Source organism: Empidonax traillii, unplaced genomic scaffold (assembly GCF_003031625.1).
Source record: "Empidonax traillii isolate 1590-97213 ecotype Southwest subspecies unplaced genomic scaffold, ASM303162v1 scaffold322:size1131127, whole genome shotgun sequence".
NCBI lineage: Eukaryota > Metazoa > Chordata > Aves > Passeriformes > Tyrannidae > Empidonax > Empidonax traillii.
In genome coordinates this window covers 4678-21798 of record NW_020955515.1, presented here as the reverse complement: position 1 = coordinate 21798, position 17121 = coordinate 4678, and the positions used below count along the sequence as shown (strand labels likewise).

At 53.7% G+C, this 17121-nt stretch overlaps 1 protein-coding gene across 1 annotated transcript in view; it reads right to left on the bottom strand.

The window, feature by feature from the left end:
- LOC114061226 (transmembrane protein 211-like) overlaps positions 1-16961 on the bottom strand; it is a 55653-nt gene extending 38692 nt beyond the window's left edge. The window contains exons 1-2 of the mRNA XM_027891465.1: positions 16645-16961; positions 6814-6952 (exon numbers count right to left, since the gene is read on the bottom strand). Coding sequence (XP_027747266.1) covers positions 6814-6952; positions 16645-16932 — 427 coding nt within the window. The 5' untranslated portion in view covers positions 16933-16961. The remainder of the gene's footprint in view (positions 1-6813; positions 6953-16644) is intronic.
- Positions 16962-17121: the final 160 nt, after the last annotated feature.

Sequence of the window (17121 nt, the reverse complement as noted above, 5' to 3'; positions counted from 1 at the left end):
CCTGAAGAAAATCAAAGCAGAGTTTGAGAACTAAGCAGAGGAAAGAAAACTGTTCAAAAGTCAGCCAGTAATTAATCCCTACGTACCCTCAGCGGGGTGGAGCAGGGCTCAGCTGGCCAGCACTGCCATGACCTGGCCCTTTCTCCTGCAGCAGCTTTGCACCTCATCTGAAATGAGTTAAACCCTGGGGGAGGCTGATCCACGCTCAAGCTGTGGCAGAGAGCCTGGCTGTGAGCAGAGCTGCCAGACCCTCTCCCTTTTGCTGCTGCTGTTTAATGGTCTGGCTCTCCGGTGAAGATTTTAGGTTTTGGAGGTAAAAATGAGGAAATGGCTCTCAAACCAAGGTGTTCTGTCACTCGAATGTATCGCTGAAGTGAGCACAGAGAAATCACTGTTTCAGCGAAGTGGAGGTTTCCTCCGGTGAAAGGCTGAAGTTGAGCTGATGTTTCTGGTTCTGCTTTCATGCTCGTCGATCTGCAGATCTGACAGGTTCATTTTGCTCCCCTGCAACATCCTCCCAGGTGACGCCTCCCAATTGGAAGGCAGATGGAAAAAAAAAAAAAATTTGTTGGTTTTAACATGGGAGTTCATCAAATTCTTAAACACGCAGAGACTGGTGGAGCAACATCTGGGCTTTGTTGCTGGTGCCCAGCATCTCCACAGGGCTCAGAGCAGTCCCTGCTCCAGGACACACTGGCCCAAGGCCCAGGATGGTCATGACTTTTACTGAGTTGAATTCTGGAGGAAATTGGCAAAAAATGCGGCAGAAGAGGAATTGTATCAGTGAAAGTGAAAAAAATGAGAGCTCAGGGAAGTCAGGTTTAAGCAATCGTGGTGCTGGAGTGAAGCAGCTCTCGGGCTGGGCTGTGACTGAGCCCCTCTCCAGCGCCCTGGCAGCAGCTCCTACCCTCAGATATTTATTAATTGTGTCAGGAATTAGTGAGAGCTCACTGACTGAATAATAACGTGCCAGAGGCAGTTTTTTGACTCTGCTAATGTAATTAAAGAAAGCAGGGAGGAAAGCCTTGCACCAGGGAAGGAACCAGGGTTCCTGAGGGTGTGAGTCACTGCCTCTGCTTCAAGGACAAGATGTGAAATGAGGAGAGGAGAGGGTGAGGATGGTGGTGAGGACCTGAGCATGGAGGAGGATCGTGCAGTTACTCCCAGCTGTGATGGGAGCATTGCTCTCTCCAGGGAAAGACAAGAGGAAACCAGAAGAGCTGCCCTTGCAGCTCAGGAGCTGAGTTCATCTCCAGGCTCAGGTTTTATGCTGCTGTGGTTTACTTTCATGCCCAAGCACCTTGCACCGAGGCTGGGCTTGGCTTATTTTTGGCCCTTCTTCTCTTGCTTAGACAAATCTTGCAGTTTGGAGGGAGCCCACCTAAATGGCTGGAAAACAGCTTTATGGAACATTTTTTTAATGCTGCTCTGATGATTGAACACATCCAGCAACATCACTGCCTCAGGACTGAGCGTGTTTTTCAAGACTGCCACAAGAAGAGGGACCGCGCGGGCCCTGCGATCAAAACCACGACGCTATTTTTGAACAGGGCTGGGGGAAGCTCTGGGGGACTTTAAATCAAATCAGTGCCTGGACAACAGGGCTCTGCTTCCCCCCCTGACTCCGCTGCCAAGTTCCTCTTCCCAATCCCAGGGATGTCTCGTGACAAACAACCCTCAGCTTCAACAGGATGGGGCTCCGGGGCCGCCGCGGCCGCAAACACGTCCATCAGGAAACCGGCTGTGGGTCGGTCCCTGGTCTGGGCTGGGTGGGAGGGGGTGGGAAAGGCTGCACAGCCTGGGAACAGCTCCCACCCTCCTCTCCTCAGCCATCCCTGAATGTTTTCAGTGTCGGTTGTAGTGCTGGCCTCCCAACCCCAAACTGTCCCCTGCCCGCGCTGTGGGGGCCGTGCTGTGGCACTGCTGCATCCAGGAGCTCTGGGCACGTCCCCACTGCCCTGTGGCCCCTGCAGGAGCCTTGGACATGGCTTTCCAGCACCCCCGAGAGCTGCTGGTGCCACAGGTCCTTCAGTGCCACTGGAGGACTTCCCCTGAAGTGCCTTCCCCTGCTTGTTATTTCAACGATGATTTCTTGGGGAGGGATCCAACTGCATGGGAGTGATGGCTGCAGGGAAGGGAAGGGTTTCACAGGCTCCTTAAGGCAGGTCAGTAATTACCAGGCAGCCACGACCTCTCTATTTGCCGCTCTGTGGCTACACCAGCAAAGGTCAGAGTGTCCAGGCAGCTTGGTTGTGCACCCTCCTGGTGGTGTTTTTATCCAAGTTACTAATTACACATTACCTGTATGTCAGCAGGCTGATCGATAGGAGTCTGAGGGATCAATGTGGATGTGGATGACGGTGCTGTTTGCCATTCAGAGCCTGCACACGCTGGGAAGAACAGGGCACCATCGATCCCAACACTGGGCTGACATGCAGGGCAGGATGGAAGGCACAGGGAGGGGGGAGGACCGCTCTGCCTTCCTAAATGACAGTGGCACAGCCACTGGGACAGTGTCCTGGCCAGGGATCTGCCATGGCTGTGCCCTCAGCATGTACCTGCATCCCAAGGCTGGGGCAAACCTCCCACCCTGCAGCTCTGCCTTAGGAATGGCACGAGCCACTTTCATCTAGGTTGCTTGTCCTCCCAAGGACTTGGTACATTTAAAAGGTTCACACTGATCTGAAAATGGACATTTCTCCCTCTTTATGTGTTCTTGCTGGGTGATCAGTGCCTGAAGCAATCACAGGCTACTTCAAAAATCACAAAGTCTCCTGCATTTTGCTTTGCTGCTTAACTGACCGAAAACTGAGGCCACCTCTGCAGAGCCATCATGTTGCTGCCAGCAAGAGAGGTCTTGGCTGCAGAATGCAATCAAATTTTGCAGGAAGAAGCTCTTGGGACTACCATGAAATTTGGGATTACGGCGTGGCTAAATGAGGGAATTGCATAACTGGGGCTTTCTGCCTGTCTTGCTGGAGTTTTGTGACTGTTCTGATTCTGTCCTAGCGATGCTGGGGAATTGCTCTTTGAAACCAAAAGAGCCCTAGAAAGGCACAGGCAGGTCAGGATCATTTGCCCCCAGCGCTGGGTTTGTCATGAGCAGCAAATTGATGGTGGTAGGATCAGACAGAGAGCAGTGTGGGGTGAAAGCAAAACTCTCCCCAAAGGCCTCCTCACGCTTGACTGTGCCTGTGCCCTCAACAAGGTGCAAAGCTCTGCAGCCTTCCCCTGTCAGGCCACTTCCCAGGCACTCCTTGGAGCCCAGGGAATGGATCAGCAGCCATGGGGCAGCCGAGGTGTTGGATCAGCCACCCCTGGCCAGCAAAGCAAGAGCCCTTTGCCTGAAAAGTGTGTGGTGAAAAGCTTTGAAAAAGCAACACAATCCTTTGTGTTTATTGAGGTTTTTAGGGTAACAAAAGGAGCTGTGGAGGGAGGCTGCTAGTCCTGCCTTTCCTAAGCAGCAGATGGAATCGACTCCAGTGCTAGAACAGTCACCAGCAGCTTAATCCTACAGAAGACCCATAATCCTTCCCTTAGTCCCACCAGCCCCAAAAGCAGAAAGCTGCCCAGATTTGCTGTTTGGTGGGGTTTACTCAGCCTCAGTTACAGTCTCAGTTGTCACAGTAGCGAGCCTCACTCCCTTGGAAAGGCCATTCCCATGGGAGTGCAGATGCTCCTGGGGCAGGGAGCAGACACAATCCATGCTGGAAATCCAGCAGAGGCTGCTCTGGCTCCCAGCAGCCCCAGCCTTCAGGACACTCCTCTAACCCAACGACGCTGCTGGGGCTGTGTGGGCTGTGACAGCTCAGAGCAGAGCCCTGGGGCTCCCCGGGGCATCACTGACAGGTCCCGTGGGTGAAGCCAATGCCTGAGACACCGAGATGGCCCCATATTCCTTCCAGCCACTGGAAGGAGCAGTCACTCCAAATCTGGTCTAAGAGCTTTGCAAAGATGAGCTGGAATGTCCAGCTATGAACCACAGGCCCTTGGCCAGCACCTGGAAGGCACCAGAGAGGTTGTACAGGCACAGCCAGCCCTGGAGAACATCCCCTACCCTTCCCATACAGCCCCATACGGCAGGAGACATTTCTCCCTGGAATTAACTCCTATTTTTAAAATCCCAGCAAAGAGGCTTTTGCTGAAGAACGACTGGCAGGATTTCAGCTCTGCCCCCATTTGCCCTCCCTGGGCTTGGCCCCAGGAGCCTTCTCCATCAGCTGCAGTTGGGGACTGGGGCAGCCCACTGACCCACACAGAGATGGGCCAGCTTGGCTGCCCCAACCTCTTTAGAGGGGCTGCTCTGCAGGTTTGGGAGGAAGGATCCTCCCAGAAATTTAATTTTCAGTGAGCTGGCACCACAAATGGGGAGTGAGCCCCATCTCTAATCTCTCGGGAGCAGCTTTGACTTTGTGAGAGCTGAGCAAATGTTCTTTTTCCTTCCCCCTCTCCCTGTTGCTCCTTTACTCTTTCATTAGGGCTCTTCCTCTTGCCGTTTGTGTGGAGATGCTGGTTTGTTTATTTTCTGTGGTGTGGATGCCAGGCATCAGGAATCATGTGCTCAACTTATGGTGGCAATTAGCCCAGCCCTGAACCCTGATGGCATGTCTGCATCTGCAATTAGTGCTCTGCTCTGCTCTATCTGCGTGAGCTTTTTATCTTCCTTCCTTCGGGGGCTGGAAAAGGCACAACTTGGATCTCTCAAAAAATTGCAGGAAAGTGTTAAAGCTGGAGCTTGACTGCCCTTGCTGTGGGGCTGCTCTCAGGATTGATTCCTGTTCGGTTCAGGAATCAATCCTTGGCCTCTGCACCTGGATTTATGCGAGTGCAGCTCAGGGCATCTGTCTGAGACAGTGCAGAGCCTGTGGGGACTGACTCTGGCTCTGCTGGTGCCTCTGCTCATGCACTTTATGGCCTGTTTCGTGCTCCTGGCTGAATGCACCTGGCTCTTTATTAGGACATCAGATTGCCCGAGTCAATGTTTTATAGTATTAAGCTTATTTAAACGTGTGTCTTTGGTGCTCTGCAAAATACCTCACGTTGGATTTGGGGGATGGGAAAACGGGAGCAAAATTTGGATTTTGAGGCAGGGGGAGGAAATGTCAGGGCAGGCAGAGGGAAGGTGCCTGTAGGACCTCTACCAAACCTCATGGGCTTGCTCTGCTTTCCTTTTCTCCCATATAAATTCACCTGTCCTAAAATCCCTGGTTTTCTCTGAGATAATGTGATTTTTGGGGAGGAGTTTCTCTCCCTGTCACCTGCCACTGATTTCCACTGAAGAGCTTCCTCCTGGGGAAGGGGGGTAGAAACCAGGGAGAGAAATTATGGAGGGGCAGCATTTCTGAATCCAAATACATTAAACCATTTAATTCTGTTGACTCAGGGCTGCCTGGCTCTGAATGGGAATTAATCCACAGTGCACAAAATTAAAAAGCACATGACAAAATGCTTAGCAAGGCACTGGCAGGGTTTAAAGCAGCCCATTAGCTTGCTCGAACGTACCCAGTAAATTTTCATTTGTCAATAACGCTTAGAGCCTACAGTTTATTTACAGCCTGTTCAATATTACCAGCACCCCTCGGAGCGCCTCATCTGTATTTATCTGCCACAGCTACTTCCCTTTCCAGGGACTCTTCCTAATCCCTTGCTCTGTATCTGCTTGTCTTGTTGCAGAGCCAGATGCAGCAGAAACGTGCCCCCCCCCCCACCCCCACCCCAGGCAAAGGTGATGTGGGGTTATCCCTTTCCATCCCAATTATCCCCTGCATGGGAGACCACCCTGGGCCACCTCCCAGTGACCCACCCCAGCCCTGGGATGGGGATGGGACCTGCTGTTATGAGGCTCCATCAGTGTCCAACACCCAGCCACCAGCCAGCACAGAGGGGTGATGGGAATCCCCAAATTGGGAGATGGGGATAGGCACAAGCAGCTGCCTCTATGGACCCACAGGCTGGCTGAGCTGGAGCAGCCACGGCTCCTCCATCTGTCCCAAATCAGCTCCCGTGGGATGAGCCCTGGTGAGGAGAGCGTGTAACAGGATTTCCCCCCAAAGCTCCTTGAATGCTGCCAGGCAGATAACAAAGCCTGGCTGACCCTGAGGATTTCTCCAAGGAAAGGAGTTTATTCTTGGGCACAGACATGAACGGGTAGTTTAATCTCCTGTCGTGGCTCATGTCCAGTTGGGGTGGTTTGGTCCGACACTTCAGCTCACAGAGATGTGGAGAACCAGTTTTGGGTGGAGTTTGTCCCTCCACAGGGAGGGCAGCAGGAAGGACAGACCTTCCCCAGCTGCACTAGCACTCCTCTGAGGCACAGCTACAGGCAACTCAATGCAACTGTAAGTGGGTGCAGCATCAAGAGGAGGAGGTGGGGAGGTTGGGGAAATACAGGACAGGTTGGACAACCACCTGTCTCAGGTGGAAAGCTCAGAGAGGAAGATCCCTCCATTAACAAAATGGCCCACACGGAACTGCAAACTTCACAGGGGACATCTACTGGACCCCAGGAGGTGCAGCAGCACCCTGCCAGCAGCCAGCTTGGCCTCTACCACTCACCACAGCCCCTTGTCCTGCACAAGATCCTGAGCCAGGAGCAGTGAGCAGGACCTGCCCCAGACCTGTGCATGTGGTGGGAGGTGACATTAATAGATTTTACAGGGGTGGATGCAGGAGGCAATCCCTGAAGTGAAGAGCCACTCGCTTTTCTCCCGGTGCTGGTTGGGGTTTCCAAGCAGCTCTTGCTGCTGAGATCCCACATTCCGTGAACAGACACCCCACCTTCCCGCCCCACAGAGCCAAGGCCCCGTCACTTGCCTGCTGCTGTCTGCATGTATCCAGCCAGGGTGCAGAGCCGGCGCTCGCAGGCTCCGCCGGGCAGCAGGACAGCCACGATGGCCAGCAGGGCGCTGAGGGCCAGCAGGGCACAGCCACCCGCACACAGCACGGCGCTCGTCTGCAAGGACACAGGGACTGTCAGCCAGTCACCCCCACCTCTGTCCCCATCACATCTCCCCCCCACAACCCCCCCCCTCTCACGGGTGGCTTCTCCCACCTTCCCCCTTCCACCTCGTGCCGCTTAAATTCGCCGTCGCGTCTGAGCCCACGGTGCGCCCATCAGCTGGTCCCGGGGGTTATCAGTATTTGGGCTATAGTGGTAATAGCAAGTGTGTTACATGCACGAGGGGCTGTGTCACTATTACACACATGTATGTGATGTGTGTTGGTGCCTCTGCTGAGAGTGAAATGTATCTCGTGTCAGTGCCCACCCCAGCAGGCCTGGCGGTGCGGGGGGATTTTGCCACTGATGCTCCATGGTGGGGATCCCACTCTGCTGCACAGGTTCCTTGGCAATACAGCAGGCTGCTCCAACCCCCTGCCCAGCTCACCTCCAGCAGCCTAAAAACTGGGAAAAGCACTGATTAATGGCAAAACACCTCACCCTTGGGTACAGGTGCCCAATTGCTTCATCGTTGCTGTTTCTGCTCCCATTGCAGGTGAAATAATCTGCAAAATGTAAGTTATCCTGCAGGAACCACAGGCAGGCTGAGCAGGGGAAGAGGAACTGGATTTACCCCTGGCTATGGGGGCTCCAAACAGTTAGAAAAACTCCTCCCACTAGTGGTGCTGCCCCACAGGTCTGGCACTGCCCTCATCTACCTGTGTTATTCACTGCTGAGCTGGTTTTTAGCAGCTGGACTGGATGGTGCTGGGTGGCACAGCCACTGCCTGCAAAAGGGGACTCTGGTTCTGGTGAGGGACAGACCAGGGGAGCATGACCACCGTCCTGTCACCCTGGTGTGAGTGCTGTGCAGTGATTAGAAATCAGCATCTTATTTATAGCCTATTTATGCACTGCACAAGCGATGCAAATGCTGTCCCAGCAATAAATTAATTCCTGACATGCAACGCAAAAGGCACAGCAGTGCAAACAGCTACCCAGAGAAATGGAGAGGCTGTTCCAGCAGGGATATCTGCTCCTCTCTGTGCCTTCCAAGTCACTGAGACCTGAACACACAAGTGCTGTTTCAGGGCAGATGATGCCAAGTTGGGACACTGGATCTGTACCCCAGGAGGGATCCACAGGGTTTGGGGTGGGGTGGGATGGGTGACCTCGTCACACAGGGCCCTGTGGGGAGAGCAGCCCCAGCCCTGCTCCCAAGGCAGCAGCGTGGTGAGGAAATCAGGATTCCTAATAAAAAAAAGGATTCCTCTGCCTGGCATCTGCATTTCACCTTCCGCCCAGCAAAACCATCCTCCTTTGCGGGGACCATTAATAATTCAGAGCGATGAATTTTTCAGCAGAAAGGGGGTCTTGTGAAGCAGGCTGGTTCCTCTCTCGTGTGAAGCATATTATTTTTAATGATCTAGGTTTTCCTTAATTGTGGTAGCACAAATCCCCTAAAAACTCACAGCTCCTGCTGAAAACAACTTATGAGCTGCTCAGGCTGCTAATCCCCACGGAGAGGTGTGAAGAGGTTTTTCAGGACAAAGTGACAAGATAAAAGGTACAGACAGGATGGGTGCAGGTGAGTGTTACACTTGTAGAAGTGCTGGGTCTGGTTTGGGACCTGCCACGAGGGTTTGGAAACAAGGCTGTGGAGTCCCAGGGTCACAGCACCCTGATGTGCCCAGTGGTGGCCAAAGAACCATCAAATAAAAAACAGGCATTGGCAAAGGGGACAAAGGTCTAGTTGTGAATAAATGTGAGGAAATTCATGTGGGCAGGAGGTGCAGGTAAATGGTGAGGGTTGGTTTCTGCCATGTGGACCAGCAATGCTGGAACACCAAATGGCCACGGGGCAGCTCTGGGGGGGAAGAAGGGGCAATGCCACTGAGCAGGTTTATGGAGGGCACAAGGGCTGGCAGGGGAACAGCTGCCCCAGAATAGGTGACGAGGGAAAAGGCACAGCACAGGGCAGATGGCAAAGAGACCCTGCTGCACACTGACAGGCTTGGTCTGGTTCCCACGTTATGCTGGGACAGCACAGCCAGAGCTGCCTGAACACAAGGTGTGTGCTGCTGTGACCTGCCAAAACACTGGATATGCTCTTGGAAACCAGAAATTTTGCTTTTGTCATAATCTTTCCAGGGCTTCAGCTGGGAACTATTCCAAGTGCCCCTGCCCTGTCCTGCAGATCAAAGAGCTGCTTCTGGAGGACAATAATAAGGCTTAAGTCTGAAGAAATCCATGGAGCAAAGGTACAAACCAGCAGCAGCTGAAAGCCTCTCCTTCCCACTGAGCAGCCCCTCCCTCTCTCTCTCCCCTGTTTGTGCCTGTTGCATCTCCAGAGGGAAGGAGAGGATGCAGGAAACAGGATGCAAAGGCTGCAACCCAAAAATAGACTGGGGTGGGGGGGAAAACGGGATGCACGGAAGTTGGCTGGGGGGCAGGGAAAAGCCCATCCCTCTCAGCACAGAGCACAGCTGCCAGTGCAAATCCTGCCAGGGAGGAGCAGCACGGGGGGAGCTGCCCATCCCTGGGCACTGCAGACCCTCGAGGGTGCCAGGGAGACCCCCGGGGGGAGCCCGGGGCTGTGAGCAATCCTGTCTCTGCCACTCTGACGTGAAACCGTGTCAGATTTTCTGCTCCCACTCCCAGGGAGATTAATTGTTTATCCCCAAACAAATTAATCGTCCCCTGGTGGGACTGTAAATATGCCTTTATGTAGCGTAATAAATTCCGATTAACAACAATCCCCTGCCCGTTGTTTTAATATGTTACAGGTCTGACATGAGCCGTGGCTGTGCCACTCACTGAGCAATAAATCTGCTGAAGATGCTGTTTCATTCAGCAAAAAAACCAACCAACCAACAAACAAACAAACAAAAAAACCCAACCAAACAACAACAACAAACAAACAAAACAAAACAAAGCAAAACAACAACAACAAAAAACACACATCAAAATTAAGAGGTCATATAATGACTGTCCTGGGAAGGATTCCTTAATATCCCTAATGAAAACTTTTTAAAAATTAACTCATCTTTTGAAACCAGGACCCATGGGCTTTCCAGCCTAAAGTGGAAAGGGTGAAGGGAGAAAAATCTGTCCAGTCCAGTGAGTTAGTGCTGAGAAATGTTGCATGGTGTTTGGCTTGGCAGAGATAAAACAAGCTGGCAAAGCTCCTGCTGTCCCATCCTGTGAACTGGGTCACACATTAGTTTATTAATGCAATTTATTAATTGGAACTTGACCATCCCCAGCAGCTGCCATGCTGGATGGGTCCTGTAGTACCCAGAGCTGTAGGTGAGGGAAGCATTACAGATTCCTTGGGTGTTTCAGCCCTGCTCAGATGCTTAAGCACCTTTGGAAATGGGGGCAGAAAATAAATACCCTAAATAACTAGGAAATAAAGCCACAGGCTAAGTGAGAAAAATAAAGTGAGGGTCACAGCGTGCCTGGCTTTCTAGGGATGTCTGTTGAGGCAGAAAACGTTTGAGAAACCCCAAATGAGCTGGAAGAAAAGGGTAAATTCAATTGTAAGAGAAGAGGGGGGGAAATTAATCTAACCATTTTCGTTTTTACAGGCTGTCCCTTCCCATCAGAGCTCCGTGTGATGATTAAATATTCATTATAGGAATATGTTTTAGGGTTACACTGGGTAGTGCTGTACCTGGAGAGGCAGCAACCAAACGGACACTAAGGTTGTTAAAATACAAATCAGTGGTGGGTGGAGGTGCTGAGAGGTGACCAGGGGGTTGGGTTTTTGCAGCAGTGCTGGCAGAGACCCAGGTGCCTTCTCCTGGGACAGGGGTGCCAGGGATCTTGGTAAAACCAGGGAATATCCACCTGGGCACAGCACAGAGGCTCCTGCCTGGGTGGGAGACGCTGCCTGGGCAGGGTGGGTGGATGGAGCCTCGCAGCTTGTTCATATTTCCCCCACACGAGTCACAGAAACAAACATCCGCCATCTGGTCGGCATTAAAGCGACGGCCAGGAAGAGGATCCCACACGTCCCCGTCTTCTCCTCCCCGGCAATTACCTTCCTTTCAGCGCCATCCCAGAGCTCTCTCCTTCCTATTTGATCTTCCCCCTCCTTCATCCTGGCTCCCATGGACGGTGGGAGTGGGTCCAACCTCCCCAGAGCAGCCTGGTGGTAACGCAGAGCCCCAGGGGTGATGCTGCTGGGGAGGTGGCTGATGTCCCAGTCCCCTGAGATGGGATGTTTTGGGGCTGGAGCACAGGGAGAAGGAGAGGAGCTAACAAGGCTCCAGCCCTCATTTCTTCCTCTTCAAATGCAGGATGTGGTCGATGGGGACCTGCCCACACCACAGCATGCACAGAGGGTTCCTCTTCCCAGCCCAGATTTGGCTGCTTGTGCACAAAGTTCAGCACCACCTGCACCAAGACACAGCTTGGCCAGTTCTGGCCTTCCAGGTAAATTTCCCACTTTCCAGCTAATATCAGGGTATTCATCAAAGTACCAGAGGGGTTAATGCCCAAACTGATTCAAGGGGAGGGGAAAAAAAAATGCATTTTTTTAATTAGAGAGAAAATTAGAGACAGATAATATGTCTGATGAATTACGGCCGTCTCTCTTTCGGTGCCATTGCATCTGGGGATGCTGGAAAGCAGTTCCTAATGGCACTGCTTTATCTAAGGGGATGATGGATAGTGGTGAAAGAGAGAAAAAAGGGAAAAAGTAAGACATTAGCACATCAATGGTGTGCCTGTGACCTCCATCAAGGGATGCGAACCAACTTAATGAAATTTTAATTAGGCAGCAAGCAGTGCTCTGTGGCTGGGTACCAGATCAGCCCTTCTTACCCAAGCTCTGTTATTATCCTTCCTTGGGATAAGCCCTTTCCTGGCGCTGGCAGCAAAGCTGGGCTCATCGCCTTGGCCAGGGAATGCCCCGCAGGTCACAGCACTCTCCCATCTGGCTTTTCCTCACAGAGCCAGTGGAGAGGAACCTGAAGGGAGGAGTGGGACTTGCAGCCTCGAGAGGATGGAGGGAATGTCCCACTGCCAAAGTGTCCCTGCCGTGTCCCTGCCGCCCTGTGCCAGGCTCTGCTCTGGGCCCTGCAAAGGGGAAATGCCACGTTCACCCCAAAATGTCTCTGATGCCCTGGGACAATGCCCTTCCCGAGGTTCAGGATTTGCTCTTTGCCAAGCAGGTGTGTGGGCAGGTGACCTTGTGTGTGAACTGCCCCTCACTGTCATGAGTGGCCACCCCTCAGCTGAGCCCCAGTCCCTGCCCAGCCCCTGCAGCCCAAGCAGCAGCCCCAGTGCTGGCTCCCACCTCTCCCTGCTTTTAAATAAAGCAGCTTCCACCTCCCTTTGAGAGCAGCTGAGAGAATTAACCCTGAGAGCAGCCTGTCTGCATTTTCCACCAACTTGACCTCCCATGGCCCACCCATAAGCTGGTCCTTGTCTCAGCACCCCTTTCAGCCCAGCTTAGTGGTGAGCAGGTCACTGGTCAGTGAGCCCTGATGATGGTTTGTGACTGGAATGTGGGGCCACAGCCCAGGAGTTACAGGTTTCCCCAACACTGGGTGTTCTCTGTCCTGTAAATGTAGGTCAAAAAACTCTGGGTGGTTGATGAAAGGAGATAAAGTCTACTGTGAGGTAAATGTGCATGAAGGGAAAGACGGTGATTCAAGAGTTCCTAACACTTAGTACTTAACAACTCTTGCCAACGCCGTGTAAGAGCAATTAAAAATCAAATGGACTGGCAGAGTGAGCCAGGAAGGATCTGCTCTCTTGGGAAGTCCTTGGGTTGAGGAGATAAAAGGTGATTTCCTGACAATCCTAAATTAACAAGTTGGCTTGATACACGACTCTGGAGGTCGAGCAGACCCTGCCCAAGAGCCAGCACACACAGAGCTCCCTGCTTGGGTCACACTGCAAGCCAAGCACTCCCAAAACGCTCATCCCTGCCTTGTGCCAGAGCCTGTGCTGGAAGAGGAGTGACAGATTTTCTAAATATCTTCCCATCCTCATGAGCAATCTCCTCATTCACTGGGCTCAGGGCTGCTGTGCAACTACTCTGCAAACCCGACCCCAGCCAGCAAACCTCAGGTGACATCGGGGACCCAGAGCTGGACTGACACGGCGAGAAACCGGCACTGCAGGTTTGTGAAACCCTTCAGCATTTCCCAATGAAAGGGTAAGCAGGTTTACTTTACATTTTCACTAAGCTTTGCTGAATCTTTTCAAGTCCTGCTTGAAAAACCAGGAAAGACCCGCTTGAGGAATTCCTGGGGTCGTACAAAGCCTTCCCCCCTGTCCTGAGCAGGTTGTTTTGGGCTCTGCTCCAGCATGGCATCACTGGCTCTATAGGCAAGTGGTCCATGTGGTTTAACCCTGACTATCATGGGCTGATCAGCTTCTTTGTTATTTTAGATTACATGCTTGGCAAAGCCTGGAAATAATTGGAGACTATCTGGAAAAATAAAAATAGAAATTTGAAATGTGGCAGCACGAGCTTCCGAAGTGCAGCACTGAGACAGGAACCCATGAGCCAAATGCTCCCACTGAAGGAGGAGATAAATTAGCTCAGGATGAAGCTCTGCTTTGCATGTACACACAGGCACACAGCGATCTGGCACCAGGAAAAAGAAGAGTACTGAGATGCAGTGAAACAGCTCAGGGCTCGAAAGTTCACCTGTTTCTCCCACCTCTACCACTTGGCCTCCCAAAGCAATCCCATCTCCCCTCTCCAGCCCTCACAGTTCCAAGACTTCCCACAATGGATCCTCCTTTCCATTAATTGTCTGTGTAAGGGCCTCACTCATAAATCGGCTGGGCAATATCACCATCCCTTCTCCTGCCAGACCCTCTCCACTTCCCATCATCTCCTGCATGGTCTCAGCCTGTCCTCAACATCTCCAGCCATCAGGAATACTTTATTATATTCTAACCCATCAAATAACCATCATGATGCTGAGCACGGTGCAAAGCCTCAGCAGCCTGAGCACTGACAGGGTTAAATTAAAGGTACCCCTGATATTAGAGAGCTGCAAAGTAATTATGAAAGGAAGCAGAAAAAAAGCCAGCAACTCTAAGCAGACATGAAGGCCCTCTTAAGAGAAGAAAGGCATGTTAATTAACCTCCAGACATGATTCAAAGCATCATTTGTAGCATGATTAACATAATCCCCCAAGTGCACACACACAAACGGCATTAACGATCATTTGCAGGACTGAACGGCTCCCCCACCCCTCCAACAAATCAGCACGTTTTAGCAGGGAAACGCTGCAAACGTGCACGTTTCAGGAAACAAAAAGAACCACGTTCCCCAGGGAGGGACAACCCAGCTGAGGGCTGTGCCCACCCCGTGTGCTGCAGGTGGGCATCCTCCCCAGCTGTGCCTTCAGCATCCTCCCCAGGTGTGCTCTCAACATCCCTCCAGATGTGCCACCAGCTTCACTCTAAAAGAGCTCTTGACTCTGTGCCACCTTTTTCTCCCTTTCCCAGCCACAGCCACAGCTCACACCCTCCTCACCAGCCTCTGCCACTTCGGCAAACGCTGGGGGCTGTTTTCAGAAGCTCCCAGATTCCTGTCAGTGTTTGGCTCGTGGCTTTTTGGTTTAAAAAAAGGAGCTGCCCACCAGATTGCTCTAAAGATTGGAAAGGAATGCTACAGTTCTGCAAGCAAAGAAAAAAAAAAAAAAAAAAGAGCCACAATCTCCCCATGTCTCCAAAAAGGAGAATCTCCTGCTTGAACTCCTGGACAGAGTTCCCAGCACTCGGCTCCCCCCCCCCCGTCCTGAGCACCGAGGCGTGTGGGCTCGGAGGCTGCTCATGCAAGAAAGCCAAAGCTGTCACCTGCCTCAGCAAAGCTGTCAGGGATGTTTTATTATATTCCACCCCATCAAATAACCATCACAACAGGTATTCCCACCGTCATCATGGCAGAAAGCTGGTAGGGGAGCACTTTCCTCTGAAAGCACTGTTTGTTCTTCATTAATTATCTGGGCGGTATTGATAAAGGTGACATGGACGTGTCACCAAAACCCCCTGTAAACTGCACTCTATACTGTGATATTCATCTTTCCACAGCCCAAGCTTTGCATTATTTTGTATTCTGGATGTCAGTGTTTTCAGAGGCTGAAGCTCGTTCAAATGAGTCACTGCTGAGCTTCGTTATCTTTAAAGTTTGTTATTACTTGGGAGTGCTTATCTGCATCACATTTGCAAAAACATCTGAACAAAGGCCAGCTCGTGGAAACAAGAGCATTTTTGCACCTTTTTATATAAATAGGAAGGAGTTTATACAGCTGGTTCTTGTCTTTGCAATTCACAATATTTGTCTTTAATGCCAATTTGAGGGACCGGGATGGGATTTAAGCAATCACAGGCAGAGCTGCTTTCCTGGGAGAGATAAGAGCGCAGCTCCAGGGCAGGCTGAGCAACCCAGCTGCTGACACCCTTTGTGCCGGGCACAGCCGCGACCTCTCGGGGATGCTGCCCTGTGTTGTGACCCGGAGCAAGCCCAAGCAGCAGCAGTGAAATCACACCCACAACCTCGGGGTAAGAAGCTAAGAATGAAGGGAGAGGAGGAAGAAAGGGCAGGGGCAAGCAGGGGGCGGGATACTGGGACCCAGCTTTGTGTGGTCCCGGTGTGACGGGCAGCTCTTTGTCACCCTGGGACGCCACAGCAACCCCAGGCCCCGTGGGGCAAGTGGGGAGGCCTTGGCCTCCTTCCTCCCAAAATCTGGTAAGGGCATCACCTCGGGGGACCAGGCAGGGGGCAACTACAATCACCCCCGTCCAGGCTCGATTTCTGGATCCACGTGTCCCAGGGGCAGCGGTTTCAGCCACCTCCCTGCTCTGTTCCCTCCTGCTCAGCAAACTCGGACGGCAAGTGACGCTCAGTACCCTACTGGGAAGCACCAAAGCCCCTCCAGCTTCTCCCCCAGCTCCCGGCAGGGCAGGGTGGCCGGGTCAGACCCACGGCCACGCTCGGGCTGCACTGACCCCCACACCAGCACGAGGCTTCCATGCAGCACCCCGAGCACAGCCGGGCATCCCAGAGTGGGATGTGACCCCACAGGGACCGCGGGATACCCAAGGGGTGCTGAGGGGATGCTCCGAGGCAGGACAGGGGGGGATACAGGGGATGGAAGGGATGCTGGAGAGCAGCACAGGAAGATGTAGATGATACTCGAGGGCAGCACGGGGGATGCAGGGGATGCCCAGGATGCTCAGAGCAGGACAGGGATGCTGAAGTGATGACAGGGGGTCCTCAGGAATGTAAGGAGGACCAAGAGATACTGGAGAGCCTGGAGCAGGTCTGGGGGGATGCCAGGAGGTGATGGGGTGACGCTGGGGAGCCCAAAGCAGGCAAGGGAGGATGCAGAGGAGGCGATGGGGAATGCAGGGGAACCTGAACCAGGCAGGGGGGGGATTCTGGGGATGCCAGGAACCTCGAAGCAGACAGGGGGGACACCGGGGAGGTGATGGGTGATGCCGGAGAGCTGAGGGAAAGGCAGGCGGGATGCCGGGGAGGTGACAGAGGATGCCGGGGAAGTGATGGGGGATGCCGGAGAGCTCGAAGCAGGCGGGGGGGTATGCCGAGTCGGTGATGGGAGATGCCGGGGATCCAGGGAAGGGCTGGCAGGATGCCGGGGAGGTGACAGGGGATGCCGGCAAGCCCGGGGGAGGCGACGGTGGGGTGCCGCGGCGGGGAGGCGCTCACCTGCCAGGAACCAGAGGGGATGTCTCCGAAGCCGCCGGGGCCGGCGGAGCCGTGGCAGCCCCGGGGGGGGCCGGCGCAGCGCCAGAGCAGCCCGAAGCCGGCGGCGGCTCGGCCGGGCGGCAGCAGCCAGGCCGGGGAGAGGAAGGCGGCGGCGCAGGCGGCCAGGAGGCCGGCGGAGAGCAGCGCCCAGAAGCAGCCGACGCCGCTGCACATGGTGCGCCGGCGGGGCTGGGAGCCCGCGCCCCGCGCCGCCCCCGCGCCCGCCACCGGCACCGGCACCGACAGCATCGGCGGCGCGGGGCGGCCCGCGGGGCCGGGCGCGGGGCCGGAGCGCTGCCCGCGCCCTGCGCGCTCCCTGCGCGCTCCCTGCGCGTTGCCTGCGCCGCCCGCCCCGCGGGGCGCGGCTGAGCACGGGCGCGGCTGCGACACCCGCGGCGGGCGGGGGGAATCCCGGGGCGGTCACCTGCGCGCACGGGT